The sequence below is a fragment of the Eleutherodactylus coqui genome, chromosome 1 (genome assembly GCF_035609145.1).
Source record: "Eleutherodactylus coqui strain aEleCoq1 chromosome 1, aEleCoq1.hap1, whole genome shotgun sequence".
NCBI classification, from domain to species: domain Eukaryota; kingdom Metazoa; phylum Chordata; class Amphibia; order Anura; family Eleutherodactylidae; genus Eleutherodactylus; species Eleutherodactylus coqui.
In genome coordinates, this window is record NC_089837.1 from 330,759,040 (window position 1) to 330,777,855 (window position 18,816).

Consider the following 18,816-nt stretch of genomic DNA (forward strand, 5'->3'; position numbering starts at 1 on the left):
ATTCATGAATTCATGAATGGGTGTGAGTGAGACCTGCCTCTGATTGGCTCCACGCTGAGCCAGTCAGGGGCAGGTCTGACTCACACCCCCTTCACACCCACTGCAGGCCGGCCGCGCTGAACTCCGTCTGCCGGGACAAGGTGAGTATATATATTTTTTTTATTTTTACACATTTCTGGATGAATTGCAGGGAAGGGCTTATATATTTAAGCCCTTCCCGACAATTCATCCCGCACTCGCCCGCGGTCACGCGATCACGCGATTTGCGGATGCGCATCCGTCATGCGATCCGCAAATCGCGCAAAAAACCGCCCGTGTGACTAAGGCCTTATAGTGCTTGTCTTAGTACCCACACAGTTCTGTTGCCACTTTTGTGCTTTCACATAGTAATAATGCATCTTTTGTGCCCCTACATAGTAATAATGTGTGCCTCTTACAAATGAATAATGATTTTTTTCTCCATAGATAGTAATAATTCCCCATTTGTGACCTTAGACAATAATAATGCTCCATTGAAAGTGATTATGCCTCTCATCGGACTCAAATGATTTATGCACCTTTCAGTCTTTATAATCTAACAGTTCTTGTGTTACATTTTGCTTTCGCCTCATGAGCAACTCTTGTGCTAGCTATTACTTATATGACTATTGATTTGTTCAATAGTTTTATGTTGCTATGGTTATATTTACTACCCATATGTTTGAAAATGCACATTTATGCAAGGCTCATTTTGGTATTTATACAGTTGAAAAGGTTCGAGTTACTACTGAGCAGAACTGTACTTTGGTGTACGGACAGTATGATACTGCATGTACATATCCTTATAAATGGCTTCCATGAAAATTATCAGTTGGAATAGAAGAGGAATAGGCCATCCCAAAAATGAGTTGCACTTTCCTTTTATCTTAGGAGAACCCCTCACATAATTGTCCCCATGACACCCATCGCCTGATATCTAATATACTTTTTAGCCTGATGTAGTGCACTTTGTTATCAAAACAACGTTACCCATAGCAACCAATCACAGCTCAGCTTTTATTTTACTTAAGCAGTACAAGAAATAAAAGATGAGTGTGAAACATAGTGTGTTGTGGTACATAATACATACACACTGATAACAAACTGCACCACATCAGGGTATTCATTAGATATTAGATTATGTACCACTACCTGCTATGCCTCACACTCACTCGTCATCACCATAGCATCTATATTGTAGGTCACAGAAAAGTAGACTGGCACAACAATCTTATGAAAGTTATCTAAACCAAAATTAATTGTTTCACATAGCAACCAATCATAGTGTTGCTTTTATTCCATATACAGGTGAGGTAACGTGAAAGCTGTCCTGTGATTGGTTGCTACAGGCAGCAAAGATTTTCTTTTAGATAGCTTTCGTAAGAGTGTAGTTCTGGGCTACTTTTCCATGGCCCACCATGGTACAACAAACTTCATGTCTCACATCATCTACATCCACATAAGTGGCGTAAAGCTACCTAAATCATCTAAATCAAACACACAAGCCTACTTCATAAAATGTACAGTTTTTTTGTCAGTCATCTGTTGAGGTTTCACGATGACTGTTTCACAAAATTGCAAACTAAAGTCCTGTGGAATCATGGTACATCCTCCAATATATAATAGCAAAGATGAGTGCCAAACTGCACAAGCAGAGAGAATGAGACAACGAAGAGCCAACGAAAGGGAAGAGCAGCGAGCTGCAAGTGGCTCTGAGCATGGATATTAATATATATAGATCGCAGTCACCATCAGAGGACCATCATCCAAGGATATAGTAGGCTAGACACCAACCCAGGTTATGGCTTTTTCGAAATGTGGGGTACAGTATGTGCCACATGTCCAGATCAAAAACCACACGTGGTTTAGCGTTGATTGCCCTAGTTTTGCAATTTGGTTTTTGGTCACATGGCAATTGAAGCACATGGTTTTTATATATTTTACATGGATATTTTACATAGTTGAAGACGGCATCACAAAACTTCAATTCGTTGTAAAATTACATGCGGCTTTGGACATGTGGTTCCTGGTCACCTAACAAAACCCACTATGTATACACCCACCAAGAATGTAAAACTGGTTATATTAAATTGATAAATCAGAAGTGTTAGGGTGAAGTCACACGAACGTATATCGGCTCGGTTTTTACGCCGAGCCGATATACGTTGTCCTCGTGTGCAGGGGAGGGAGGATGGAAGAGCCAGGGGAAGGAACTGAGCTCCCGTCCCCCTCTCCGCCCCTCTGCACTATTTGCAATGGGAAGAGGCGGGGCTAAATTCCGAGAATTAGCCCCGCCCCCGTCCCACCTCTCCCCATTCCAAATAGTGCAGAGGGGCGGAGAGGAGGCAGAGAGGGGGGCGGGAGCTCAGTTCCTGCTCCTGGCTCTTCCATCCTCCCCCCCCCCTGCACACGAGGACAACGTATATCGGCTCAGCGTAAAAACTGAGCCGATATACGTTCGTGTGACTTCACCCTTAGAGTAGTAGCCCAAGTTTGGTAATTATGTTTAATTATAGACATATTAATATTTTTCTATTTTGCGCAGCAGATATTTTAGCAAAAGTGAAAACAGGAAGTGCAGCCATACTTGTTATCAACTTTGAATTAGTGTCTCAGAAAGTGATAGTAAACCTTCATTCTGACAGCTGTATTCAGTAAATAACAAAGTGACAGGCTTATCATCAATTGCTCAGCAACTGATTCAGACGTTGTACAGCTTTGGGGATTCAGACCTTATTTTTTTTCATTTAAATGCATGTATGTTGAGATGACCATCATTTCTATATTAGGTTAATTTTGCACCATTTATTTTTCACAGCTTCTGTATATAGGAGAAATAGGTAACAGATCCTATAGATAATTGTCCTTATTTTAGGATCTGCTTCCTATCACATTATGTATAATAATTATTATATATATATGTAATTATAGATAATATTATAATAAGAAATCCGTCAGTGTGCTGGACTGAAGCTTGGTTTTCAGTCCTCATCTCTCCTCTCCTGCATGTTTTTATCACTTTACAATTTATGACCACAGCAAAGTTTATCATAATATTAGTTGATAAAAAAGTGCAGGGCAGGAGAGATTATAAGTGGAAATGTAGGAGATTCATTAAAAGGCCTCTTTCACATGAGCATTTTCTATAGGAACCAGTAGGTTCCTATAAAAGCGAATCAGTGCATCTAAAAAAGATAGGATTGCGAGTGCAAACTTACATGTCGGCTATCTTTGCTGCTTGCTCTCCATAGGCTCCTATGGAAGCCTGGAAAGCACACAGCACGCGCTCACTTCATGTGAAGGGCAACTTCCTGGAACTTGAAGCTGCCTGTTTATGCGATCTTTTCACGGCCATAGCAGCGCTGTTTTATTGCTGCTTGGCAGTGCTCATGTGAACGACGCCTAAGGGGCAAAGTCCACTGTGAAAATCCACATTTTAAATTGATATGCTATGGATTTCAAATAAATAGTGCAGGTTCAGCTGGAGATGTTTTATGTAGTTTGTGGATCTCGTTTTTGAAGTCTCATCCACATTGCTGGTACTGTACAATTCTGTATATTTCTCACAGCAAATTCTGCATATTAAAATCTGCAACATTTTTGCAGCATACCTTAAAGGTTGCAATTGAGAAAATGATTTAAACATGAAGTGTAACTCTAGGCCCTGGCATAGAAAAAGTGCAGACAGTTGGCTGATGTATGTGGGGATTTAACAAAGAAAGCAAATTTAGTCATAAATCTGTTACAACATATGTTAGTAAATTAGTCTAGTTTTAACTTAGATATTGGCTAAAATAACACCAATTTTGATAAATGTGGGCCAATGTTTACAATCAATTGTAAATTTACATACAAATAACACTCATTTGAGTGTATTCATTAAAAAAATGAAAAGAGATTGAATGATTACTGGCACAAGACATGTAAGCAGTGTGAGTAAAGTTACAAATATAGTAAAATTAAAGAATTGGACTGCACCGAAAAAACTCCTAGTGATGCCCTTGTCTTTCTTAACCCCTTAAGGACCAAGCACGGTAAGTTTCTGGTGCTTCGTCCTGGGCTTTAATCCTGGTAAAACACAAACGCAATCAAGCAGGAGAATGTACCAAAGAATGAAATTGGAAGTGTTAAATCTGCTATGTAGATCAACAGTAATGTGACTACCGGGTGCCCTCTGTTACAGCAGAGCTGCCGTGTCCTAGCAGACCCTGATCAGCTCTGTTAGTGACTGATGTCACCACAGGGGGATGTTTTCCACTATAACTGGGACTCAAAGTGTGAAATAAAAAAAGACAATATGAATGACCCCGAGTGGTCTTATATGACATTATGGTAGACATAGATGGTAAAAAAAATTACAGAATAAAATAAAAAAATATGTAATATATATATATATATATATATATATATATATATATATATATATATATATATATATATAAAAGAAAATGACCCACTGCTGACGACAACCAAAACCATCGCTGTTTGGGTACTTTAATCCACAACTATACAAATTATATATCAAAATGTCCAAAACAAAATGAAGAACCCATTCTCATACTTTATTTTAGTGTAAACACACTAATTTTAAAAATAAACAACTGTAAATTTAAAAAAACATATATTTTTAGTTTTTTTTTACTCCTAAGGCCTCAGCCACACAAGCTTTTTTTATGCGCATAAATAGGCATGCAAAATAATCGCCCCTCACATATGGAAAAGATCACGTGAACAAGTAAATTCCAGCTATTTGAAGTAGCCCGTTCACACGATCAGAAGTGCATGGTGTGTGTTTTCCAGTTCCCATAGAAGTCTATGGAAAGCATGTTCCAATGATAGGACAGGTCCTATCTTTGCACGCACCGCATTCCTTAGATGCGACTTGCACTCGCATGTCCTATCTTTGGTAGGTGCAAGTATTTTGCATTTCCAAAAATCGTTCATGTGAACGCTTCTATAGGAACTCTTTGGTAGAAGCGCTCTTTTTGCGTGCCTATTTGTGCGCGAAAAAAACGCTTGTGTGACAGAGGCCTAATGAACTAATAAAACTAAAAAATGGGGAAAAAAGTAAGTGAAAAAAGATATTTTAAAAATTTACCCTATATGTCAGAAAAAGAATGCAGCAAAAATAATTTTGGTAGCTGAAGAAAAAAAATAGGGCAGTAAAACCACCACATGGGTAAAATCCCCAAAACGTTTCTCGTTCTTTAGGGGTTAATACGGTGTACCAATGAAATAGGTTTGTAAGATGTGCTAGGCTTTTTTAATGCTCCTAATGTTAAATAAAGCACCTCTGTTGTATTCTTCCATTGTTTTGTCAACCCTCTGTATACAGTATGCCAAGATGTCTTCATTCTTTACACCTGTATATTTCATTCTCATAGGGAAAAAGACAATGAGACTCGAGCGCGGCATAATGACACAGAAGCAACGAGACCTAGGCGGCGCTCTAGAAGTTACTCACCTATTCGGAAAAGAAGGAGGGACTCACCAAGTTTCATGGAGCCAAGAAGAATTACAAGGTAATTATTCAGGGCTAAATGCATACCTTAGTATTATTTATAAAAAAAAGTTGTATACTACTACTCTTCATGTCTATGTGAGCCATACAGACAATACAGAGTGGCTTCCGCAGTCGAGGAAGCAGCCGATGAGAATAAGATAAGTAAGTGCAGATGATCTGTGGTCCGAACAAAGAAATCCAAAAAAAGAAGGCTTATTAAGTAGAAACTGCTGCTATTGAATCTTTCTACAATTTATTTTAATAATCTATAAATGAAGTTGAGGACCTGTAGCTTTGGCAGTGCTTAATAGACTAACATTGAAAACTGCAAAATACAGGATTATTACAAATGATCTTCCTGATTAGAACCCCCCATAACTTGCGTTTAATGACACTCAGATATATAAATTTGATATTAATGGAAACAGAAACTCAAAAGTTTTCACTTTGCAAAACTGCCTACCAGTAAGACTGTCCTTGTTGCCCATAGCAGCCAATCACAGCGCAGCTTTCATTTCTCAAGCTGCTGAGGTAAAATGAAAGCTACGCTGCGATTGGATGCTATGGGCAATGAGGATAGTCTTACTGGTAGACAGTTTTGCTAAATGAGGCCCAAAAAGTTTTATTCTACTGTAGTTGTTACTAGGGGAATATCAAACAAAATGACTGTCAATAAAGACAGGAGAGCTTTTTGTGTTCTTCATTTTCACGTCTACCAGTCAGTTATTGGTGCGCAACGTCATTTTCGAATAAAAGTGGGCACACAATTCATATGCGGTACTCCAATGTTAAGGAAGAAGGTTGCATCTATAAGCGAAAATCATCTGGCCATCCACCAGTAAGCGTGGAAACAGTGGAGCGCGCTCGTGAAAATACAAAGTACAGAGAAAACTGCCATCACATCAAGCAAAGAATTGGGCGTCCTGCAGCCAACTGCATAGAAGATTCTGTGCAAATGTTAGAGATGTTATCCCTACTGATTGCAATTGTTACCGGCCCTGAAACCGGGGGACAAAGCGAGGAGACGTTCTTTCTGTGAGTGTATGAAAACTATTATGGAAAGCGATGGTTTCATTGCATCTTTAGTGTTTAGTGATGAAGCCGCCTTCCACCTCTCAGGCTCAAGTAACCAACAATGTCAGAATGTGGGGGAGGGAAAACCCACCTGGCTACATGGAGCATTTGTGCAACTCCCTCAAGGTGAATGGGTTTCGCACCATAACTGGTAGGAAATATATGGCACCTTCTTTCTTCCAATCCTGGGGATTTTTTACTTGGACGCTATAGATATGGCTCCTGACGCAGCTGGAAAAGGAAATCCCAGGTTTCATCTTCCAACAGGACGGGGCAACCTGTTATTTTCACAGTGATGTCAGAAGTGATCTTAATAGGCGGCTACCAAATAGATGGATTGACTGTGCAGGTCATGGTGATAGTGAAATTGTTCCTTGACCTCCATGTTCCTCGGACTTAAGGCCCATTTAGACACAATGATTATCACTCAAAATTTGCTCAAAAGCCATCTTTTGAGCGATAATCGTTGCGTGTAAATGTGCCCATTTTTTCAGTTTTCCGCCGAACGATGGATTTCAGTGTTCTGCCCGGGAAGAGCTGATTACAGCTGATTACATTGTAATCAGCGCAGCTGAACAAGGAGAATTTATTCAGAGAACTGGTGCTCCGCTAAGGTTTTCATTTGTGAAAATCTTAGCAAATCACCAAAGTCATGTAAAAATCACAGAAATGGATAGGGCAGGCGAGGAGCAACATGCAGGGCTGCATTTTGGGCTCCGAGGTCTCACTATTAAGCCACAATAGTGGCAAGAGTGAGACTCCCCCCCCCCCCCCCCCACTGTCAGTATAACGATCGTTCTCTTCTGCCACCGCTGTAACAGCTGTGGCAGAGAAGAACGATGTTAGCCCATTGAATTCAATGGAGCCGGCAATACAGCCGGCTCCATTGAAAGCAATGGGCTGCCGGCGAGCATGGGATGAATTTTCGGGAAGGGCTTAAAAATATAAGCCCTTACCTGAAAAAGAAAGATTTTAGTGTAAAAAAGAATAAAAATGCAGGCATTCTCTTCAATGGAGCCGCTGCTGCTGCCGGCGACTCCATTGAAGACAATGGTCCGCTGGCACACCTGAGTTCTTTTTCAGGGAAGGGCTTTACATATAAGCCATTCCCTGGAAATGAATTAAAAGTGATTTAAAAAGCAAAAAAAATAGATACTCACCTCCCTTCAGCTGCGGGGCACAGCCGTGTCTTCTCCTGCTGTCCCCTGCACTGTGGTGCTGAACTGCTGTCATTCAGCTGAGAGCTGCGCTGAGCCAATCAGAGGCAGCATACACTCACCCATTCATAAATTCATGAACGGGTGTGAGTGAGATCTGCCTCTGATTGGTCAGGCTGTGACCAATCAGAGGCAGCTCATTCAGCAGGCGGGGATTTTAAATCCCCGGCTGCTGAATACTACAGAGAGCAGTTCAGAGAACTGCCGCCGGCCGCTGCTGAACTCCGTCTGCCGGAACCGGGTGAGTATATATATTTTTTTTATTTTTACACATTTCTGGATGAATTGCAGGGAAGGGCTTATATATTTAAGCCCTTCCCGAAAATTCATTGTGCGATCGCCGGCAGCCCATTGCTTTCAATGGAGCCGGCTGTATTGCCGGCTCCATTGAATTCAATGGGCTAACGGGACAAGGTGAGTATATTTTTTTTTTTTTACTTTTTACACATTTTAGGATGATTTTCAGGTAAGGGCTCATATTTTTAAGCCCTTCCCAAAAATTCATCCCGCGCTAGCCGGCAGCCCATTGCTTTCAATGGAGCCGGCTGTATTGCCGGCTCCATTGAATTCAATGGTCAGTGCTCGTTTAATCGAGACGAGCACCGCGTGGTGCTCGTCTCGAGGAACGAGCATCTCGAGCACCCTAATACTCGAACGAGCATCAAGCTCGGACGAGTATGCTCGCTCATCTCTAACTACAATGTTTATGGCAGGAACTTGACCACAGGCTCGATGTGTGTCAAGTGATAAAAGGGGGCTCACATTGAACTCCTCTGATGTGGAAGACATTTTTGATGTTATGCAACAAAACTTTTGAGTTTCTTTTTCCATTGATATCAAATTATGTATCTCAGTGTCAATAATTGTGACTTATGAGGGTTTTAAATTGGGAAGATCATTTGTAATAACTCTGTACTGTACAAATAATCAAGGGATCACATGTTCAAGTTCCCTAATGGGACTTAGAAAATGTAAGACTAAGGGCTGCTTCACACAAGTATATGCTCATAATCGTTTGCCGCAGCGCAACGTATTTGCACGTTAACAAGATTGTATGAGGTACATTTGCACGCGTGTCTGCACAAATTACTGTACTTTTTGTGCATGCAGGGCTAGTTGACACTCATGGCAGACACACCCTTTCCATGAATTCAAAGGCCAATGAGCCTAATGAGCTACAGATGTGTTCTTTTCCCCGCATTTTGCGCAGTGCTTCGCGCTTCCCCTTGTGTATTTACGCAACTCCCATAGACTTCTATGGGGCCCTTGGTGCGCAGATACACAGAAAAATAAATCAGGTCCTAATTTTTTCCACACGCGCTCAATGCAAGTGCAAAACACGCTTATGAAAGCGATCCAATGAAATCAATGACTTCTACTCTCTGTGTTTTGCGCGTGCAGACATGCAAGCGCAAATACCTAAACAAACGCAGTCATGGGAAGTTAAATAAAATGTTCATAAACGTAAAAAAAATTCAAATGAAATAAAAACCACGTCCCATTTTGCACAAAAATCAAGACAAAAACATTCTACATAATTAGTATTTTTGCGTCTGTAAGAATCCAGGCTATTAGAAAGAAAACCCAAAAAACAATGGTGCAGTCACATTTTTTTTTAATCTTAAAGGTTTTATAAAGTTTGTGAATACATTATATGGTACGTTAAATAGTACTATTAAAAAAATGGAAATAATCTAGTAGAAAACAAGCCCATATGTGGCTATATCAAAGCATAATTATTTTTTTTTTGCTTTTTTATTATAATTACAGTAAAATGTTTAGCTTTTTTTACTTTTATTACCTTTTCATTTTTCTAATTATTAGTCAAAGATTTGTTTTGCTCTCTTTTACATCTCTTTTAGTCCCCTTAGAGAACTTAAACTTGCGATCATTTGATTGCTCATACAATATAATGCAGTACCATAGTACTGCATTATGTTGCGTTCTGACAGGCAGTCTATCAAGATGTGTGACAGAAATGTCTTTGTAGGCAATCACTCATGGCAGCACTCCAGGCCTTCAGAAGGCCCCAGACTGCCATGGCAACCAAATGGCACCTCACCATCCCATTGCAGGGGGCCGTTTGGGCACCCCCAAACACCAATCGGAGCATTTAAATTCTGCTATCAGAAGTGACTGTGTCATTTAAAGGGTTAACAACAGCTTTCAGCATGACCAGCTATTGTAGGTAGGTATCAGCTGGGAAATTTATGCATTTCACACTTTGCCTTTAAGATAAATAAAAAGAAAATTGGATAAACAAAAGACAATTAGCTGAATAAGTGTAATATGGGTAATATGTAATGTTCCTCTATTTTCCTTAAAGGGTTGTTCCACTTGTAGCTGTTTTGCTGCAGAAAGCAGACAGCTCTGTACATTGTATAGTGGCCGGGGTTGGTACTGCAGGCTGAGTTTTATTTACTTTAATGGCACTCATCCTGCAGAACCCACCCGGGCCACTATACAATGTACAGAGCTGTCTGTTTCCTGCAGCAAAACACCTAGAAGTGGAACAACTGCTTTTTCGTGTTTCTTCTTCTATTGTCTTATTGTTTTTTTACCAACCAAACTTGACAAAGTACAAGGCAAATGGCGTATATTCAGAACAATGCTTGTACTTTTAGAGACCATACACTGTAATACCAAGGAAAGGGGTTTCATTCATACTGCAGAGTCTTACTTAAATTACTTGTGGGAAACTGAAATGTTTACTTGTATCATGTGAATTGATGCTGTTCCATCCCATGTTAAGGTTCCTTGCGATGACCTGCTGCCACTGACGTCCATTACAGCAAGTATACTTGATTACTAGGGTAATCTTGGCACTCAAGGCTTTCCGGATGAAGTTGGGCACTCTAAAATATACTAACCGCTTGCAGGATCTCTCTCTGTTCTATATGGGGATGTGATATTTTCAGCTTTGATCTTTTAACACTCTGCTATATATGCAGCACAACTTTTACCTGATGTGGACACCTCTTAGAGGCAAAAGGCTATTGCATTCCATTCATGTAAAGCAAGCAATCAAAGTACTTACAAGTCCAGTAGAAGAAAGCATCCACTATGGGAACATCCATAGGCTCTGCTTTATTATCTGGAAGCTTATTAATATTGGAGTACTTGAAGTATCCATTGTCTGTTGACAGAACACATATAAATATGTCAAAATGTATACAGCCAAAGGGTGCTGAGATAAGAAAGTGCCATTTATGGCGTCTCTTCATTTATGCTTGGCTGGGCTCTGTCACACATACAATTTTGAGAGATGTGCAAAAAGCTTTTATGTTTGTGGCTTCTATTTGCATCATCTGCCAGTCTGTTGTATATTTCATAGCACATTGTTAGCACTAGAGATATTGTTTAGTCCATCAACATCTTTCATCTTTTAATGTACTATAATGCTCTACTTAGGTGTATTACATTATATAGGATATTAATCTTAAAGTGACCTCCGGCCTTGGACAAACAAAGTAGGTCGCACTACTTTACTGACTACAAGATGCATGGTATGCATCCGGTAGTCAGAGAAGCTGTGCGGCCATCTTTGTTTGTCCAGTCCTGGAGGATCACTTTTTGCACTAAAGGCCCAGATATGCTCATACTGGACTTTGGTCATGACTGCTTTGCTTCGATGGAAAGGAGTGCAATTCCTTTTTGCTTGAAACTAACACTTTATCAAACTTTTAGGTTCACCTATTTACTAACCCGCTGTTTCTATGTTTTCAGAATCTGCTGAGGTGTGGATTAGGTGGGGCCAATAGAGACCACATTACAAAGTGTACACTAGATCAAGCTTAAACATCATTTCCAGCTGTTTTTAGGCTATAAGAATATTGGATTCATTTTCAGCCGGAACAATCAGCTTAGTTGGAAATGAAGCATGTAGTTTCCTCCACAAAAAGCCTGACAAATTTCAGATTATATTGACTCATTATTAGAATCAGGTGATAGATGCTGGTAATTTTTAGTTACAGAAGTAACACCACTGAGTCTGCCATTTAATATGGTGCATTGTTATCACAATGTGTCATGCATATTTTCTTTTTATGGATAACTATTGCATTATCTTAACTCAGTGAGTCATCAGGTGCAATGACGCCAGCTGGATGCTAGACAGAACTCAACTTCACCGTCGTTACATAGTAACATAGTATGTTAGGCTGAAGGGAGACAATGTCCATATAGTTCAACCTGTTTTCACCCCCTCAGTGGAAGGCAAAAAAGACCTCAATGAGGCAGAAGTCAGTTTAGCCCATTTGGGGGAAAAATTCCTTTCCGTCTCCATAGTGGCAGTCAGAATAATCCCTGGATCAACTTTTGATAGTTCCTACCTGACTCCAAGACCCGGATCACCAACCCCGCTGATCACCTAATGTCTATATCCTGTAATATCATAGCGCTCTAAAAAGACATCTAGTCCCCTCTTAAACTGCTCTATGGAGTTTGCCATCACCATGTCCTCAGGCAGAGAGTTCCACAGTCTCACTGCTCTTACAGTAAAGAACCCCTTCTGTGTTAATGATGAAATCTTGTTTCCTCTAACCGTAGCGGATTCCCTCTTGTTAATGTTGCAGTCCTGGGTATTAACAGATCATGGGAGAGATCCTTGTATTGTCCCCTGATGTATTTTTACATAGTTATCTGGTCGCCCCTTAGCCATCCTTTTTCCACAGTAGATAATCCCAGTTTTGATAGCTTCCCTGGATATTGCAGTTCTCTCATTCCGTTTATTAATTTTATTAACTGTTGCTTTTCCTGGATACTTCCAGGGCTTACAGTAGAGCCAAATAGTGTAAACAGCAGATGTCACAAGAAATACTGCTATGAAGCACACATCAACATAGTAGAACACAAATTATACTAGGACCTCACCTTCAGATGACAGGGGCAGAGGGTAATGGTAGCTGGATGAGGGTAATGATAAATATGACAAAACTGGCAGGAGAGACTAGAGAAGGCGTTATGGAACCAAAATAATGACTAGAGAAATGCTCTCTTTAATGATAGTTCTCCCTACGTCTTTCCCTAATTTCTCCCTGTTGCTACCCCTCAACACCTGACACCACTGCTCAAAACTGTGCCTGCTGGCATACCTGCCTGGAACACTATCTCTGAGAACAAGTGGGCACCTGGACTTAGAAAAGAAGCAAACAATAAATGCTGAAATAAAAACCAAGGCAGACAGAAGCAAGCAAGGAAAGATGAGGCAGATTAGGAAACACAGACTGGACTAGAAAAACCAAGGAACAAAACATACTAACTGGACAAACTACACTAAAACTAGATACTAAGAATTAGGAATACTGGTTAAAACATACATGGTCACAGTTATCAACCGCACCACACTGCTGACACCAAGAATACTTCTCGGCTAACCAGTGAGACACTTCTCTTTGAGAAAGGCTAGGTTAAGCAATGTGGTCTGCTGATCCCAACAACAAATCAGTTTGGGGAAAAGTTCCACAGAATGCAGGGGCTAATGATACAGCCGGAGATTGTAGTATCAGGAAGTATGGAAAATGCTGTCAGTTATATTCACATTTATCTTTGATACTACCATTATTACTATGGCCCTTTTATAGGTGTCAATGATCAGGAAAAAATGTTTGTACGAATGTTGATCTACCCGATCAAAAGTCTGTATAAACATATCCACGATCAAGCAACAAATAAGCAAACACTTGTTTGTCCGCAGCATGTGTAGACAGGATGTGCTTATGATAAATGCATATTCTATGGGGACAAGCAATCATCTTAATGATCATTCATTCCCAAACAATCTTCCATATGTAAGCAGTAGTAATGAGCACCGATCAGCATGCTATATTGTTGATCAGCACTCATTAATGGGCAGAGAATGTTCTCGTGTAAAAGTCCCCTTACAGCTACACTATCTTATTATATGATGTTGTGCTTGACATAATGTGCACCTTTTTACTTCTTTGTTTGGCTTAGATTGGCCCTATTTCCACTATCTTTTTAACAATCACTTTTATTATTCATAGGTAAATATTCAGTAATAGTGTGTCAGTCTTTAACATAACCGCGTAACCAAGAAATGTCCTAATGTAACATAGTTAAGCTAATAATATTCTAATGACTGACTGTTGTGTGCCTGCCGATGTAACTAATTGTTTCTGTTTGCAGTGCCCGGAAGCGTCCTATTCCATACTACAGACCAAGCCCATCTTCCAGCTCATTGAGTAGCTACTCTCACAGTCGTAGTCGCAGTAGAAGCTATGACAGCTATAGCAGCTACAGTCGAAGCCGGACTCGGAGCCGTTCTCCCAGCCATAGCAGAAGCCCTAGTTACAGGAGCAGCTCAGAAAGTGCTGGATTTTAAGCCTCTGTGCATCAAATCAACCCTCTAAAAAAATCACATTTGCTTCCTAAAGTAGATTGTGTGTTAGCCCAAGAAAACTCACAGGGTTGGAATGTGAAATGGAATAATATATGTATATATATTTATATATATATCATGAATATTCACTGTCTTTCACATCCACATCATCACAATAATGTAAAAGAAAAGCTCTTACAATGCAAACAAGTCACAAAAATATAAATTATGTACTTCATTCTGTCAACATTTTGAGTTTTCCCATGTATTGTATGAATGGAGCGCTTAAGGCTGCAAAGCACAGAAGCCACGGCCTCTTCACCCCTGCATAGAATGGTGGCGCCACGTGACAGCAAGAGTCTGGGTTACTTGACGATACTTTCTAAAGTTATAGAGTCCACAGTAAGGAAGTTGCTTTTCAGTATTCTAATAACAATGATTGTTGACTTACAATAACTTATATATGCTTCATCATCACACCCATGGAATATGTTTGGAAGTTATAGAATGGTCACAAAAAAGCCAAAAAAACATATTTTTTAAGAAACAATGCAAACATATATTAATCCAAGCAGAAATGAAGAACGTTTAATTCAGTTAACGAATTTTGATACCTGTCTACTATATGTCTGTTCTCAGGTGTAGTTTTTTTTTAGGCTCCCTATATTCCCATTTCAATATGGCTGCATAGTTGGCTACTGCCTTATTCAGAGCTTTCTCTCATCCCACGATTTCCTGAGAATGTCCATGATGTGTTTCTTAGCATGAGCCCATACATCAAAGAGTATGACAACGGTGTTTTAGTGGTTTTCTTTGAAAATAGTCAAACTGATTAAGTGAAGGTAACTGGATATTTACAAGCAACTTAGCAGAAATAAACCAACAAGCTAGAATTATTTAGTACAGCTTACTATGTATAGTTAGGGTTTCAGCCTGTTTAGTGTAGTTACACTGTATTTGGGGTTGGGAGTTGAAATAAAAGTAGTCATCCATAACTCACCAGCAAAAAGATACCATAAGAATATACAGTACATATATAACAATATGCTAATTGTTTTTTTTAATGCAGCCATCAGAGATGTAGCTAGGCTTCCCTTCACGCGGAAGAAAGATTCAGTTTGCTTTTCTAGCCCTGTATTTAAATACTTTGGTCAAGGCAGAGTGTGTTGTTGCTGCGCCCATTGGCAACCCAGCACCAGGGGGCCCTGCCAGCTCCCCCTAGCTACATCTTGCAGTCATTCATCTGAATCTGCATTTCTCTGGCTACATACAAGTAACATATATATGTATTTGAAAAGTCATTGTCTATTATTTGTTAGGAAGATAATTATTGTATGCAAACGGACAATATTCATCAGCACAAATCTTCAATTTTCTATCATGATCTATGAAAAAGTATTCTAAAAAGTACTGCTACTATCACCACCAAAAAGACATTCCACGCAAAACATGTAACCATTGAAGCTGCAGAGGCACTTTTAACCTCTTAAAGAACACTTATGAACTTATTTATTTATTTATTGTGATTAAATTATTTCTGTTTACTGGCTTTAAGAACAAGTGTTGAATTCTCATTGGAGGGTTTAACAAAAGCATTTTGCATGAACAAGACAATCTGGTAACATAGTAGTTGAAAGAGATGTTTAAAGGAAGGGTAGTGAATTGTGTGCAATTCTTCTATTAAATAAACAATTCACATTGTAAGACATTGATCTGAAGCTGCAATGAACAAATACACTATGGGATATATAGTACTTCTGTACACAGTTGTGGATTGGTCACCAATGCTGCTTACATTTAATAATATGCACAGTTTTGTCCTTGTACAAGTCACAGGAGTCTCAGAAGTGGGATAGCTGCAAGACAAGTCATAGTAGGTGTATGATCCTAGTCCTCAGTGATATGCCACAGAGAAACCTGAAGCAATAAGGTCAAGTCTCCCGGGTGATATTTGGCCACCTGCAGTAAAGTTGCATTACCATGCATGGTCTAAATATTTTTTGGGGGGGAGTTGAGTGGAAAGAATTCAGACTTGGCTGCAGACTACCACAACTTTTTCCCGCCCGAGAATAGTGAGGTCCTGTGCAAGTGGCGGTCATGCTGAGATTTTACTGTGGAGCCCTAGTCTTCAGTGTTTTTAGTGTTGCATCCATCACAAAAAAAATGTTTAAATAACTTGGAAAAAATGCTTTGTTTACTTGTACTTAAATAATATATATGTTGTATAGCTTCTCTATGATTACAGAATAATTGTATAAATTGTGTTCTTTTGAGCAAGGTAAATTTTACTTTGTATATTTATAAATGATTTTGCGAGATAACATGAGAAATGTTCTTACAATCAAGTCCAACCTACAGAGATCCAGTCACAGTCCATTGAAAACCCTGACTTTCATGACATGTCCTGTTGGCATTTCGACATAAATTTACTTTGCTCTTGCACTGTACTGATATATCATTTCATATTGATGGCAAATATATAATGTATGCAAATTACTGACTGCTTCACCAAAATGTCACCAATGAAAAGGATTAACCATTTTGGCGTCTTTCCTCTTGATTTGTAAATTTTGCATTTTTATTGCATCGCTAATGCCGATAATATCTACATACAACAAATGAACATCAAATTGTTATTTCTTATGAAGATGTATAGTTTAAATTATTTGGAGTTTATTTACGAATCTTGTATTTGGTAACTGTCATAAAGTCCCAAAGGATTTGAATGTGATGTGATATTAGCATTTTCCATAAACTCCTCTATGGTTTAACACATATGCCTATTGTTTTTATAAGGTAACAATAAAAGCACAGTGTGGAACTGGTATATACTATATATATATATATATATATATATATATATATATATATATATATACACACACATATATATATGCGCAAGCCTCCTAGCTTTACTAATTATTGCTAATCATTTAATGTCAGAAGTAGTTAAGATTTCACAGAGAATGGAGGAAAACTAATCAAAATTTACTGGATGAGATCAAAGGTAATAGTTTAACTGTTTTCTTGCGGTGCTCATTTAGCAAGCCATGCAGTCGTTAATTGACTGGAGATAAACAAGATCAGCGCATACATAGAAAGGAGAACCTTTTTATGATTTCAGTTTGATTAACAAATTCACACACTGTATTCTGCAAAACATTAAAGGGGTTGTCTCACGCCGAAACGGTTTTTTTTTTTTATTCAATAGGCCCCCCATTCGGCGCGAGACAAACCCAAGGGATGGGTTAAAAAAAAAAAAGGTTTATTACTTACCCGAATCCCCGCGCTGCGGCGACTTCTTTCTTCCTTTACCAAGATGGCCGCCGGGATCTTCACCCACGATGCACCGCGGGTCTTCTCCCATGGTGCGCCGTGGGCTCTGTGCGGTCCATTGCCGATTCCAGCCTCCTGATTGGCTGGAATCGGCACACGTGACGGGGCGGAGCTACGAGGACCAGCTCTCCGGCACGAGCGGCCCCATTCACCAGGGAGAAGACCGGACTGCGCAAGCGCGTCTAAAAACGCCAGAAGACAGCGAATTTAGACGGATCCATGGCGACGGGGACGCTAGCAACGGAGCAGGTAAGTGAATAACTTCTGTATGGCTCATATTTAATGCACGATGTATATTACAAAGTGCATTAATATGGCCATACTGAAGTGCTGAACCCCACTTGATTTCACGAGACAACTCCTTTAAGTTATTCCCCTAAAAAAGGCTCAAAATCTACAGGAATCCTATACACACAACTACAAAGATGAGCCTGCCATCAGAAATATCTGGGTCCCATATCAGCCAATGGTCAGGGTCTCACAACTCCCTCATTTGTCTATCTGAAGAGGGCATACATGTATCCCATATATATATACATCATATATGTAATGGGTCCTCAGGGAAGCCGCAAAAGAATACTAGTAGAGTCTTGTGCATTTGCATTTATGTCAAAAGAAGAGAAATATTAGGAACCAAGGGGAACATTTATTTAAGACCAGTTTTTTATATCAGATAGTCCTCCTGCTCACAGATGGAAATTCCGCGGTGGGATTTCCTGCAGAATTTTCGCCCGTGCTCGCTGCCATAGAATTGCATTAGATAATGCAATCCTATGCAGACAGCTGCGATTTGACCACATGAAAACCCGTGGCGGGATCCGACCCAGCCATGTGCGAGCGACTATAAGTGTCAATTGAGTAAGATTCACCAAATGTAATTATTTTTGGTGCATTCTGCCACCACTGTGTACCACTTTTGGAAATTTGTGGCAGATCAAACCAGCTACATGTTTAAACGATAATTTATGCCAGTTTCTGCCATAAATTACAGTGAACTTGGTGTGCTACAGCCAGACATGCCCCCCCCCCCCCCCCCCCCCCCCCGCCAGGCTCTACCTATTTTTATACAAAATTGGTGAGGTTGGTGTAAAAAGCTGAAAACGTACAACTTTTTTTCACAAGTGGGTCTGCACAAATTTGTGTTTTTTCTCCACCAGAATTCTGGTGTAAATGCTTCTATGTTATTCCCCAAGTTTGCATACCATGGATTAAACACGGTCCTTTCATTTTCAACTTAAATTTTCTTGCTTTCATGCAACAACTGATAGTAGGGAATTGTGAACAGCCCACAGTTAACTTTTGAATGGGCTGTTGGTTTAAGAACAGAA

General features: G+C 39.7%; 1 protein-coding gene across 1 annotated transcript in view; it reads left to right on the plus strand.

Annotated features, from left to right (window-relative positions):
* Nucleotides 1–16,762, plus strand: part of SRRM3 (serine/arginine repetitive matrix 3) — a 144,468-nt gene extending 127,706 nt beyond the window's left edge. Inside the window, exons 11-12 of the mRNA XM_066575270.1 lie at nt 5,403–5,540; nt 13,960–16,762. Of these exons, the coding sequence (XP_066431367.1) occupies nt 5,403–5,540; nt 13,960–14,155 (334 nt within the window). The 3' untranslated portion in view covers nt 14,156–16,762. The remainder of the gene's footprint in view (nt 1–5,402; nt 5,541–13,959) is intronic.
* The last annotated feature ends 2,054 nt before the right edge of the window (nt 16,763–18,816 follow it).